Here is a 14,092-nt window from a genome sequence, read left to right on the forward strand (position 1 = left end):
GCTGAAGTCGGAAGCCCAAAGCTCCCTTCAGCTGGTCCCTTCTACAGCCAGAGGGCATTTCAACCCACCCCAAACCTGCACATCCATCTGGAACTACTCATCCCTCCCCGCTGACCACAAGAGGCTGGAAAGTAACTAAGCTTCTCAAAGCCATGGGCAATGGTTCTGGAATCCATCCAAAACTAACAAGGAATTAAGGAATGGCCTAAGGTCGCCCACTTTACTCAGGGCACACATGTGCTGTGTCATTTTTAGGTAGGAGACTGCATTCTGCCCACCAGAGCTAGAGGAACACAGCTCCGCAGCCTCTTGTAGCATTGGGACAAGCTTCAAGTCCCACAGGACAGCAACTGCACTTACTTGGAAGATATTGGAGAAGTCTCTCAAGTTGAAAATGTAGTGGAACTTGATGGCTGTTGGAAGGAATGTAGCGGCTACTTTCTGGTGCAGTCCCAGGGCAAGGGCAACCAGCTGCTGAGCTGATTTTTGCACAGCCCCCGAGAAATTCCCACTTGTCAGGTGCTGCGTTAAAATGGTGCTATAGATCCTGGACAAGGCATCCTGCCCAGGGATGGACAGCGCGAAGACACAGAAGTGACGCTGAGGGAGAGAAAGGAAGGCATGGAAAGGTCAGAGAGGTAGAAAAACACCTTTCAAGCAAAATGCCCTTGGGGATTTGCTGTGATAATCTCATCTAGGCTCCCTTTCCCATGAAATGCTGGACCAGATGATCTTTTGAGGTCCCTTCCAACCTGGGTTGTTCTATGATTCTCTGATTTGCAGTCCACCTGAACAAGGTTATTTCCCTCTCCCAGTTTGCCAGCAGAGCTCAGGTGGGAAGTGACATCACTCTGCTCACTAAACCAGGGATTTTCAACTGCATCTCACCAATGCTACACTGGAAGTGCAGTCCATTGAAGAGCCAAAGGGCTCTGAAGGTCCCACCGACCTCTGACAAAGCCCAGTCACTGTCTCTATTAAGAGCAGCCCCTGGAAGGTGCCATCTCCCAGAGAACCTCTTTATTAATTTGGAACTTGCAAAGTTGCCCATGGGACACTTCATTTTAACTCCACACCTTGCTGAAGAGGAGCCAGGGTCCAAGCTGACTCTGGTCATTAGGTTTCTCCATGATGAAATGAATTTTGCTCACTGCTACCCAGTCCCTCCATCGGTTGGCAGCTCCCAAAAATCAAAGTCTAATGTTTAAGATCTCTTCCCAAATCTGCTGTTATCAGCAGCGCTTGAACTGCTTTTTGTTTGGCTTGGGGTTTTTTTGTTCGGTTAGGTTTTTGGGGGGATTTGGTTGGTTGGTTGGTTTTGGTGTTCTTTGTTTTGTTGGTTTTGTTTGGTTGCTTGGTTTGGGGTTTGTTGGGGTTTTTGTTGTTGTTGTGTTTTGGTGTGGCTTGGGTTTTTTTTTAGTTTTGTCTGTTTTCTTCGTTTGGGTTTCTCCCCCACACCTCTTTTTACTGACAGCTGCATCAGACAATTCTGGAAAGCAGGCGGCGTTAATGCACCATGCTTCAGAGCTAAATACGAGCTAAATGAAGGCAAAATCTGCCTGTATGGACCAGAAGGTTGTCCTGAAAGTAGGTGTTAAGCTGGCTGGCAACTTTTGACTTCCTCCTCTGACGGAGCTGCAGAATGTGAGGAAAAACAAACAAGGGAATAAGGGACCCAGTTTGGTGCTTCACTATTAGGAATCACAGTCACTCGACAGATTCGTGCCATTTGTACTGATAAAACAACAGCAGGATCTGCCAGTGGTTGTCCTCTAACCTCACGTTTAAATGATCCACCCCAAAATAAACCCAGCGATGCACCTGCCGTTGTGCAGGGCTTTACCTGCAGCCGAGGGTTGATGGTGAAGCTCCCCGCCGTCGGGTTCATGCACGACACATACTGCACGTTCGTGATCTCCTTCAGCGACAGCTTGGTCCGGTCGTACCTTCGGGCAAAACACAAGCAGCAGCACAGTGATCACGGCCTCTGCCTCTCTCAGTACATGTCCCTGGGCTGCCAGAGGCCGCTTGTCTTCAGGGGGTCAAATTCTGCGTCTTGCCAAGATGAGGCCCAGGCCCAGGTTGCCGGCCTATCTGTACATGGCCTGGCACACGCGAGTCCTGCTCCTGGTGGAAATCCTTCAGCTTCAACAACCTGTAGCTAATATTTCCATCAGTAATAAGCACTGAGCAAAGCCCCTGGGCCATACTCTTCACTTGCATGGAAATGGCAGAAAACAGCAGGAGTGTCTCTGGTTTGATCCCAACCCGGGACAGGGTGTGAGAGACTACAAGGGTGACTCTCAACACTGTGGCAAACCCAGCCCTGCAACACCCAGTCATGGGAGACGGGCCATCGTGAGCAGGTGAATGGTGATTTACATGTCAAGGCCGAGGTGACAGCCACAGACAAAGGCTGGGTGACACAGGCAGTGCTGTGTTGAAGGACACGCAGCCTGTGCGCTGACAGGCCCGACACGGTGTCAAGGCCCAGGCTGAGAGACCCTTCGGGCCTCCCCCATCTTCCACAATCACCCCCAGTGACGCCTGCACAAAAGCCCAGGTGATCCCGAGGGCTATAAACCCTATAAAACCTGTGCCAGCACGGGCAGGGTGCCACCCTGGGGACCCTTCCACCCACCGGGCTGACCACGGGAACCGAACCACACACCACAGGGTGCTGAACCCTGACTACAGACCCAAGCATTCCTGCATAGGAACTGGACCTGAGACTACAAACCCCTCAAACACACCATAGAGCCCTAAGGGTGGTGAGACCTTTCCTTTTCCTTTCCCTTTCCTTTTCCTTCCCTTCCCATTTCCTTCCCCCTTCTTTTCTTCCTCTCTCTTTCCTTCCTATATTCCTATTTCTTTGCCTTCCTTTTTGTGAGTAATACAGTAACATAAGGTTTAGAGCCCCACTTGTGCCACAAAACTCTTTCATGTGAATCTTTTCGCTGCTAAACTGTTTATCGATTGAGCTTAAGTAACATAAATCCTTCTGCCACTGAGTCATTTGCCAATTGGACCAAGCTACAAAAAATAAAGGTCTTTTGTTTGTGGACCTTCAGGATTGTATGTACTTTTTTCCAACCCAGGGGACTGACAAATCTCAGTCACACTTCCCCCAACCATAGCGCCGGGTGGTACGTGACAAGGGTCAGCAGGCTGCTGCTGCCAGGGAAGGACAGGGAGTCCTGGGCTCCCTGGTTTAAGAAGGACAAGGAATTACTGCAGAGAGTCCAGCGGTGGCTACAAAGATGCTAAGGGATCTGGAGCACCTTTCTTGTGACAAGAAACTGAGAGAGCTGGGGCTGTTGAGCTGGAGAAGAGAAGTTGAGAGGGATCTGATCAATGGGATCAATATCTCAAGGTGGGTGTCAGAGGATGGACCAGACTCTGTTCAGTGGTGCCCCGCGCCAGGGTGAGGGGCAACGGGCACAGACTGAAACACAGGAGGCTCCATCTGAACATGAGGAGAAACTTGTTTGCTGGGAGGTGCCAGAGCCTGGCCCAGGCTGCCCAGAGCGGGTGTGGAGGAATTGAAAACCATTCCAGTGGTTAAAATTCAGACAGTCAAGAAAACACACCTTCAATGAAAATAAAGAAATAATGGGAAGGGTTATTAGAATGGAGTCGTGAGACAGGTAAACTGAGCCTTGGCAGCTAGGAAGTGTCAGGTAGTCTGTAAACCCTGCCGTACCTAACCAACGGGGAACTGGGGAGGGAATTTGCAGTTGGGATTAGGGGTGGATATAAGCAGTGGCTTTTTGCCCTGTTTTGTGTGCCTACCTTTAGGTGGAACACCCGACCTTGCAAAATCATTAATAAAATATGCTTTGCTGAGAGATCCTACCTGAGCCTATTATATTGGTGAGATGATAACTTCCTGCATGCAATACAGTGCCCAGTGGGCACTGTTGAGCACATGGGCAGAAAGCCTCGATGTGTCTGGGAGGGGACCCACGGCATGCTGCATCCCCCCACACCTCGCTGCATCCCCTGTACGTTGCTGCATCCCCCCACACCTCGCTGCATCCCCTGTACGTTGCTGCATCCCACCGCACCTTGCTGCATCCCCCTATGCCTCACTCCATCCCCCACACCTCGTTGCATCCCTCTGCGCCTCACTGCATCCCCCTACTCCTCGCTGCAGCCCCTTGTGCCTCCAACGCTCCCTCGCAGCTCCCTCACCCTCTATCTGCCTGACTTCCCTGACACCCACAGCCCAAGATTTCTGCCTCCGCTCCACCTTCTCTGTTCCTCGGAAGCTTTTGGCAGAGCTCAGGCATGCACACAGCTGAGGAAAGTGGAAATTGCAATGCGTCCCTGCCCTGTATTCCCTGTGGAGAGAGATGCAAATATTCATGTCCCACACAGAGCTGCTGGCTAAAGTGTAAAACACACCAATCTCCTTCCAAAACAGTCACTGCTTTTCCTTCAAATTACCTCTGCCTAGATAATGGTTGTTTGCTGCTGCCTGACAGAAGACAATGTTAGGTGCTCACAGGAGGGGGGTTCACCCCAGTTGAGGCCAAATCCACAGCCTCCTCTGCTCTCAGCGTCGCGGGGCAGCAAGGCCGAGCATCGCGCTCCCCTCGCAGGCTTTGCACTGGGACCACAGTCACAAGCCACAGCAAGAGCAGAGCAAAGCTCCTCTCAACCCAGCTGTGAGCAAGTAATCAAGCGGTATTAAAGAAGCAATGGACAACGTCCTCGGATACACAGTGTGAACTGTGGGGTTGTCCTGTGCAGGGACAGGAGTTGGACTTGATGATCCTTGTGGGTCTCTTCCAGCTCAGGACGTTTTGTGATTCTAAGTGAATTTATTTGCTGGGGACAGGGGAAGCCCTGAGGGTGCTCAACTCTCAGTTCACCCGGAGCCTCCCAACCAGCTCTAGCCCAGCAGTATGCAATGGGAAGAGGGACCCACGCTTTGAGATTCTCTCAAACCCACTCCCCAGCACTGGAGCTGAACGAAAAGGTCTCTGACAACCAAGCCCAAGCAGGCTCCTACCAGTGGCCGTAGTCCAGGTGCTGCCGGATCAGCGTATGGGGCTGCACTGTCCCGTAAGCGTCCACCTCGGGCATGTTGAGATCATCAATGAAGTACACGAGCTTCTTGGTACCTGGAGGGCCATAATTCCTACCAGCCTTTTTCTCCAGAGGCTTCTCAAGCATACCTGTAGGGAGGCAGAGGTGCAAAGCTCATCTACTGGGAGAGCAACTGCTGCAAAATAAAAATGATTTCTCAGCCCAGCTCAATGCTGTGCTGTGTGTAGCTACAGCGGCCCCTCAAGGAGCTGAGATGTCCCCCAGCTGCAGCTGTATGAGGAGCAGCTGAGGGGCCTGGGGGTTCAGCTGGAGAACAGGAGCTGAGGGGAGACCTTCTGATCTCTGAACTGCCTGAAAGGAGCTTGGAGCCAGGGGAGGTCAGGCTCTGCTCCCAAGGAACAAGCACCAGGAGAAGAGGAAATGGTCTCAAGTTGTGCCAGAGGAGGTTGAGGTTGGATCTGGGGAACAATTTCTTCCCCAAAGGGCTGTGGGGCATTGGAACAGGCTGCCCAGGGCAGTGCTGGAGTCACCATCCCTGAAGGGTTGGACAGACGTGGAGATGAGGTTCTCAGGGACTAGAGTGCTAGAGCTGGGTTACGGTTGGACTCGATGATCCTGAAGGTCTCTTCCAACCAAACTGATTCTATGATTCTACAGTGCAGCTGGGAGCCCTGCAGGGACCCTTGGTCAGCACTTTGGTTTGACTTAAATCAGAAAGCTCTCAACTCTTCCTTCCAAACAAAAATACAACAAACTTCGTCTGCTACAAAACATGTCTACCTCAGAGCAAACAAGAGCTTTTCATGCAAGATAAAGCCTTTTGAATCTCTTCTGCATAATTTTTTAAACGAAATCTTGCTTGCAGAGGTGGCTGTGCCAGAGCAGTGAGCATCCCCTGCTGCCTGCCCCGGCGACACGGCAACTGCAGCGTGGCCAGGGCAGCAGGCACTGGGCGCTGCGATGGAGAAAGGGAGATGGATGCTGTGGGCACAGAAGCCCACGAGCAAAGCTGCTGGTTTTGTGAATATATGCATCTTTTACCCTGTTAGACAAAAATACGCGATCTCAGGGCCAAATTCCTGGACATCTTCAGAACAACCAACATGACACTTTTATTTAAATGCATCAAATAATCATAAGTTCCCTGATCTTCTCACCAGCGTTACCCAACCCTCCAGATAATGTGACAAGACTTAATTCCAACACGAGCTGTCAAATTACCACCTAGTTTCAAGTAGGGTCACGCACGCGCAAAGGAAAGCACGGAGAGAACAGTTTCGCATTTCAAAGCCTTGGAAGACTTCAATTTGTTTTAGCAGAAGGCTGGGGTCATATGTTGCTCTAGCTCATAAAACGTGGGGAATATTTATAATCCTGGGCTGATATTTAATAAAAATCACCCCACGTCGCTGCACATCATGTTCTATAGGTTATTGATTCCTCTGATTGCAGCCCAGGCAACCTTTACTGTCTCAGTAAGTGGAAAAGCAAACAGAAGCAACGCTCCTCTGCCCAGACCCCGGGTGGGTTTTCTGCCCTGTGCTTACTCGAAGAATTTGTTTCATTAGCAGTTTTGGGTTGGCAACAGACCTATAAGGTGCTATAAAGCAGCACACGGTAAGTAGCAATTCTTTGTAATTAGGGAAGACTGGCAAATGTAAACGGGACTGGGAGTTTTTTTTAAGCCATTTATTATCACGTGCAAAAGTTGTTAAGGAAGATTTATATTCCGTTGGTTTGTTTCAGATCACAGACCTTTCAAAACGCTGGGTTTTTCCTGCTTGGGTGCACTGCAGACAGCTTGCCTTGCTCACCACTCAAAATGCAGCTGATTTCTTGTCACAGACAGTTGCTGCACAAAGGAATGGATTGTGCTACGAAAAATGATGAATCTTTTCTCAGCGGAGCCTCTCTCCCCGTTCAATAAAACCACAATATTTGAAATTTCTGGTAGCAAGTTAAATTAAGTGTTTCAAATAAGCATTTAATTTAAATTTAATTAGTCCCTAATTAACATATAAAATCAGCCCTTTTTGAGGTTAAACAAGTATGCAAGAGATTCATCACACTGAAATGCAATTACTGGGGATCAAGTGACATGTTCGTGGAAGTGGTATTTCAATTCAAAGCCGTATCTCACAATAATAATAAGGGGCGGTGTGTCTGTGTGAGATCCTGACACATACTCAAACTAGCACCTCAAAGAAACAGTCTGGACACCTCGTACCTTCTGGTTGGTGAGCAAGGGAGAGGGAAAAAAAGAACCCAAACAAAAAAACCCACAAGATTTATTGCAATTTCTCTGAATGACAGAAGTCAGGGCTACATCTGATGGAGGGGCAGAGGCCCAAGAGGGCACGAAGCAGAGCGAGGCCCAGGGCAAACGCCACAGAATGTGGTATTTAGTCACAATAAACTACAGAAAATCCCCAAACTGGCCCCAGGTTCAGGCAGAGAGAGTGTTGGGCTCCCTGTGCACATGGCGCTTCTGGAAGCCACAGGATGCAGGGATGGGTTGAACAACAACTCTGCTTCCCCTAAGGGCTGCATCTTATAAATCTCTGCAGCAACAGGCACCTTGTCTAAGGAACTACTGGAACTCAAGTTAGGATCTTTTTTAAGTAAGAAAAAATCCAAAATTACTTTGTGCCCATGTTTTACAAATTTAAAGATGTGCCTGCTGGGGAAAAGAATAAAGCAGCCAAGTGACAAACTACACAAAAAGGGACAAATTAACTCTAAAAAATGAGCAGCAGGGATCCAGGCCAAGCAGTATAAATCATGCTTCTCAATGCAAATCTCACCACCACATCTTCATCCACACACAAGACAACTTGCTCCTCTGTGCAGGGGAAGAAAATCACTGACTCAGCCCACAGCTCATGACCAGGGACACGGTGCCAGGTCTGCCTGTACAAATAACACCTGCACACACTCGCCCATCCAGCTGGAGACAAACGGCTGCACATTCACAGAATCACAGGATCCCAGGCTGGTTGGGCTGAAGGGACCTCTGCAGATCCCCCAGTCCAAGCCCTGCTCACGCAGGGTCACAGAGCAGATCACACAGGTGGGTCCAGGCGGGTTTCAATGTCTCCGAGAAGGAGACTCCACACCCGCTCTGGGCAGCCTGGGCCAGGTTCTGGCACCTCCCAGCAAACAAGTTTCTGCTCATGTTCAGATGGAGCCTCCTGTGTTTCAGTCTGTGCCCGCTGCCCCTCACCCTGGCGTTGGGCACCACTGAACAGTCTGGTCCATCCTCTGACACCCACCCTGAGATATTGATCCATTGATCAGATCCCTCTCAGCTTCTCTTCTCCAGCTCAACAGCCCCAGAGCTCTCAGTCTCTCCCCATAAGAAAGAATTTCTAGGTCCCTCAGCATCTTTGTCCCCCACCCAGGCAGCTGGACAGAGAGACAGAGAGACAGACAGCTCAGCCCATTTAGCAGCTCAAGGGCATTTTGCAGAGACCCCAACACAGGGAAAAAAGCAAAGGGGCACCTGGGAGGGAGGAGGGAGACTGCAGCCATCACACACTAGCAAGACCCAAAACCCTTCAGACCTGCCCCAGAAAGCTGCCGTGACTCCACGACACAGCCCCAGGTGACACAGCGTGGGCTGAGCCTGTGCTGTCACCTCTGCGAGTGGATCAGTCCCACAGGGCAACTTTAAACTCTGACACCTTCCTTAAAACATCTGCAGTGTCGGGAGCCCAGCAGAGCACAGACAGGGGCTGTGATGCTCATGGCCGTGAGTGTGTTCGCCCCAGGGCCACCTGGCCAGGAAAAACCCACATGGTGAAGGTTAAAACCTTGGTCTCACTGATGCTGGTCCTGTAGAGGGAGTAAAGGGATTTCAGGACACTTGGGTCAGACCAAACTCCATAAAGGAAGTTATTTTGGTTTACAGTGACCCACAGCTGTTGTTCAACTCAAAACAAGCAAGGTTGTTTCATTCCTGATTAATAAATACATGTAGAAAATTATCCTCTCTCTTTAGGTCAACTGAAAGTGAAAATACCATTCCAAAATGAGTCACTTTTCAACAATTCCCTCTTTCTCTTCATCTGTGAAAAGACTACACAGCAGAACTGACCTTATCCTGGTCTCAAACTTCATCTTTCACTGATGTGCCAAAATCCTCATCAAAGATATTCTCATTAGCACTGTCCTCACTGATAACTGGGATGCAATTCCCATCATTGCACTCTGAGGACAGCTTAGATCCCAGCCAAGCAACCCATTCTATTCAGCACGGGCTTAAATTCAAGCGTATTAAAGACACACCTCAAGTCAAGTACGAGCTGTGTGCTGTAGAGAACAGCAGCAGATTTAAGTGTGTGCTTTGCACAGCCCTGAACCAGAGTCGTGGTGTTCAGAATTCAATCCCTCATGTTGGGAAATGCCATTTTCCATAAAACCAGGAGTCTGCGGACCTGTGAGTTTCACAGTGGGATTTAAGAGTCAGTGGGTGCCAGTGCAGTGCCCACAGTGCACACCCCACTCCAAACCCCGACGGACACCCCAGGAATTTGGTGACCTGCCAGGCAGAAGTGCCATGTCTCAGCCATTGTCTTACCTTGCAGCATGGCAGAGGTGGTGTAGTAGTTAAACGGGACCTTCTTCACCACATAGGCGTCTGTATCCAGTGAGCAGAGCTTGTCCCCCACCAGCACAGACTTCCCCGTGCCGGCGTTGCCCACCAGCATCACGGGGCGCCGGCGCTCCAGGAGCCTGTCCATGAAGTACCGCACACGGACCGTCTCGGTGGTGGGCACCAGGCAAGCCTGAGAGGGGCAAAACGAGCAGGTAAGCGTACCCATCTGTGGCACCACCCCACTGCCATGTTCTGAGGAGACATCAAACTGGGAGAGCCAGGAATGAGTGCGGTGACCTGAGTTTCTAGATGGCGCTAGGAAGGGAACAATACACTGCTACCAACCATTCAAGTCAAACTATCTGTACAGACGAAACAATGACAGCGGGATGCTGAGAGCAACATCTGGATCTCCCCGCAAACACACATTTTGCTAAAATGGTAACAATTTTTACAAGTCATCTGCTCACTGTGGCACCTCTAAAAGGAAAGAAAGGCACAGCTGGCAAACGCAATTCACTACCTGCAGCAACTCTCATTTTTCGTCCAAATCATATAAACAACCCTATTTTCAGCCACGCAGAATGACGAGATGGTGTCTCAGGGACTTTGTCACTACGTTGTCCCACATCCTGCTTCTCTCTGCAGGCCAAACGCACCTCCATCCCGCACCCTGGGCACACCAACCCTGGCTCATAGGTGTCTCTGAGCCTGCGCCTCATGTACATCACTCAGCTCTGGAAGATGGATGGAGGATGAGTCTTCACAATCAAAGTACAGTAAAGAAAGATGGGTAATTGAGTTGTACTTCATAAAGAATGTGTCAAGGGTTTTGATTGTGGGGTGACAATACAACCATGGCAGATGTGTTGTTAGCCCCCTCTCCCCCACCTTCAGCCCCTCTCTCTCCCCCATTCCCACTCAGGACAGGCAATTGGGAGGGAAAGAAGGATAGAGAGAAGAGAATTGGAAAAATTAAAAATGTTTTACTAATGCTACTAATAAGAATAGAGAAAATAATACAAAATATACAAAACCAATCTTGAAAGCCCCAGCAACTGCAGAGCTGGCACCTGAAGTCCTGGACTGGACTCTGCAGCCAACCGGAGCTGGATTCAGTCTGTCATGAGGCCTCAGTTCGCAGGGACGACCAGCAAGGTCCTCTCCTAATCTCGGCCATAAGCAAAATGGACGAGATCCTCGTGATCTCCCACTTTTATATGAAGTGTTCACGTGAATGGGATGTTATACTCTGTTTGTCAGTTTCTTGGTCACCTGTTTCTCATTGCCCCTCTCGCAAGATGCGAATCTGTCCTTATCAATAACCTCACATTCCATTGCTATGTTTACCAAAACATGGATCTGGTTCTCCAGGAAAACGCAGCTGATATGAAGGTTTTACCTGACAGGCAAATTCACTAAAAGAGAAACTTGTTTTTAACAAAACCAGGACAGAATGCCATTCTTATCATGAAGTGCTTGACCTCGAATGAGACTTCAATTGAAATGCCTGCATACAGTCACTAAAATGCATGTGCTCTTCCCAGACAAAACACGTGCAAGGTTCACATACCTGTAAGGGCATTTCTGGATCAAATTCAAACTGAGGAATAAGTTTAGACCAAGGCTCAAACTTCTTCGTTTCTGGATCAATGTAAAAGTCAAAGACTGTGCCCTGAGAGGGAAACTTGATAGTCTTGAATTCTGCCACCCACCACTTGCTGAACTCCACTCTGTAGTCCACAAGCTATAAGACAAAAAGTGGAGAAAATACGCTAATCTGGATCAATTAATTAGTAATGGAGAATGTTATCTATCCCAGTCCACCAGAGTGGGATTAGTCCTTAAAATATATTCCACAGCATAAAGTTCTTATCATTTTTCCTGCTATTAAGCCTAATTTTTCATTTTCTTCATTTCTGCTCATCAGTCCTATTTATTCATCTAAATAATTCATCCTCTGTGTTGATCACTCTTGGTATGTCTGAGACTAGATAGATGGATCAATTTGAAAAAGAGAAATACGTGCCTATGACTAAACAGACCGCTTGATTGATTCTTGGTGCCTACTTCTTCCAACAGACAAGGACACAACATCCGTCTACATCTGTGCTCATGGTTAGTCAAAGCATGCATACCAAAGCCTTTCCTCATCAATCACACCACTCTATTCAGAGTGAGTTGTTGTCTTCTGGCTTCTTTTCAAGCCACAACGTTTCAGACAAGCAGGATTGCAGACACCAGCGTACCAAAGCAGCAGCGAGGGTCTGCCCCTTTGACCGTGCCGTGATTCTGCGCTGCCACATTCCCCTCAAAGCACCCGTTTCCTTGCTTTTCCCCATTGTATCTTTCTACCCATGGAGATTTTGGAGCATCTGAATTTTTTCAAGAACTGGGGTGACAGTTTTGCTTTAGATGCTGGGTCAGGACTCACAAAATGTGCTTAGTCCCCTCCTCTGCCCTAGGTCTCCTGTATGACATTGGGCCAGTCATTCCGCCCAAACACCTTGCCATGTGGACAATGGGAACTGGGGAGAGGTGGAGGGGAGGAGGAGAGGAAAATTGCTGTGAGAAAGATGTTTGTGAAATACAGGACGCATCATTTAGCCCGTTTTAACAGCACAGTTTGTTCCTGGGGTGTCTGCGGGTCTCTCCTCCCCATAGCCATACAATGTGGGGTCACCAACACATTGTCCATAGGCTGCTCGGCCTCCATAAGGAAACCTGGGTTTGTTGCTGAACTGAACCAAGTGTCCTCCATAAAGCCTCCTGAGCCACAGTCCCTCAAAAGACCAGTGGATTTGAAAAACACATTGTTAGTATCCACGATTTTGCAGACTCATGCTATTCAGAGAGGCAGAATCCCTGTAATTCTCCATTCTCCCGTTGTTATAACTCCTCAGCAGCGGCAGCAGAGTAGCCCGCAGTGGAGCGGGACGTGCGTGGCTGCTAAAAGCTTTCCCACAAGGGTGCCCTTACCCCGCACAGCCAAACCGCCTGCAAGCGCGCTGTGCCGCGCTGCCCGCCCTCCCTGACCCCGCGGTTAAATGGAGCCACTCCAGCCCCAGCTCTATTGCCAGAACGGTGTGGAACTCAAACCACTTCCTTAATAAAAACCCCATATGGATTACCGCTAATTTCAGAGCCAGGAAATGGCAAATCTATCATCTGTTTTTATACAGGGGCCCTGCTACCCACCAACAAGCACCGAGTAGTGGGAAGCCTCCCAGACTGTTTCTCCTGACATTTCGGCAGCGAAAGGTCAGCGCGAAGGGCACCTTCGGTGGAAAGCAATAAACAGATTTTATATTGGATCATTTTTCATCAGGCTCCCCATTGCTCGGACTGCTGTATCCTCGCACTCTCAGCTCTGACATTTACAGAGCATCGCGGGCAGCAACGCACAGCCAGGCTCCCGGCGGAGCCTCCCGGAGGGTCGCTGTGCCTGCACCTGCTCCTGCAGCCCACCCAGAGCCACTACCGCAGGCAGGAGCCCGGCCTGATGCACCCAGGACTGACTGTGCGGCACGGGGAACACAGCGGCCAGCTGCCACAGCACCGCACACCAGCATACTTGCGCTTGTACTGCTGAAGCAAAGACAAGTAGTGCTTCCCAGGCTTTATTGTGTTTTGTTTTGTTTCTTTAAGTCATCCTAGACCGGCAACACTAAGGCTGAGTATTTCCCAGCTGGCACATGGGAAATGGAGGCTCCACAAGGACCAAGGAAGCTGGTCTCGCACAGGTCATTCAATGGTCACAAGGTGTGATGGCACCAAGTGAGCACCCAGCTGAGCTTGAGCTGTGTTGTTCAGCACTTCCTGAAGCATCTGATCCTTGGCATGGAGCAAATGTGAAGAGACCAGCAGACACTCTAGGTCTGGCGTTAAGGTACATGAAAACACACAAAGAGACCCCTGGGAGCACTTGAGCAGCCATTAAGAACGGCAGTGCCTCCACCCGAGCTGGGGAGGGGTGTCTGGTGTTACATTCGTGGAGAGACCTCCCGCATAGTCCAGACAACACAGAGTTTGACACAAGCCCAGCGGAGATCAGACGTGGATCTCCAAGCCCTTGACAGCAGTGCAGTGCTGGCAGACCCAGACATCAGGACTACACACTTTAGATCTGAGGATAAGGCGTCCTCTGACTAGGGGATGCAACCACCCAAGAGTAGGTGTGCCCCTGTGGCCACGAAAGTCAATGGCACCTGGGGTGCATTAGGAAAAGTATGACCAGCAGGTCAAGGGAGGTTGTTCCTCCCGCTCTGCTCTGCCCTGGTGACAAAACACCGGCTGGTTTGTGTTATGTAGCACGTCTACCTGTGCAGTCAGAAGGCTGAAAGACTGCTCCACTGATACATCCATCTGATAAATCAGTCTTAATTTGATCACATTATGCACATCCACAGGCTTCTATAAGTTAACCTTATGTTTCTCCCC

At 49.7% G+C, this 14,092-nt stretch overlaps 1 protein-coding gene across 16 annotated transcripts in view; it reads right to left on the reverse strand.

Annotated features, from left to right (window-relative positions):
- LOC136109470 (dynein axonemal heavy chain 9-like) overlaps nucleotides 1-14,092 on the reverse strand; it is a 194,874-nt gene that overhangs the window by 123,755 nt on the left and 57,027 nt on the right. For 15 of the 16 annotated variants that reach the window (XM_071816733.1, XM_071816735.1, XM_071816739.1 and 12 more), the window contains 5 exons: nucleotides 11,226-11,399; nucleotides 9,635-9,842; nucleotides 5,018-5,183; nucleotides 1,844-1,946; nucleotides 361-600 (listed from right to left, as the gene is read on the reverse strand). In XM_071816733.1, the coding sequence (XP_071672834.1) occupies nucleotides 361-600; nucleotides 1,844-1,946; nucleotides 5,018-5,183; nucleotides 9,635-9,842; nucleotides 11,226-11,399 (891 nt within the window). Of the gene's footprint in view, nucleotides 1-360; nucleotides 601-1,843; nucleotides 1,947-5,017; nucleotides 5,184-9,634; nucleotides 9,843-11,225; nucleotides 11,400-14,092 lie in introns of those variants that run through there. The other variant, XM_071816749.1, reaches the window with a different exon arrangement.

The sequence above is a fragment of the Patagioenas fasciata genome, chromosome 18 (assembly GCF_037038585.1).
Source record: "Patagioenas fasciata isolate bPatFas1 chromosome 18, bPatFas1.hap1, whole genome shotgun sequence".
NCBI lineage: Eukaryota > Metazoa > Chordata > Aves > Columbiformes > Columbidae > Patagioenas > Patagioenas fasciata.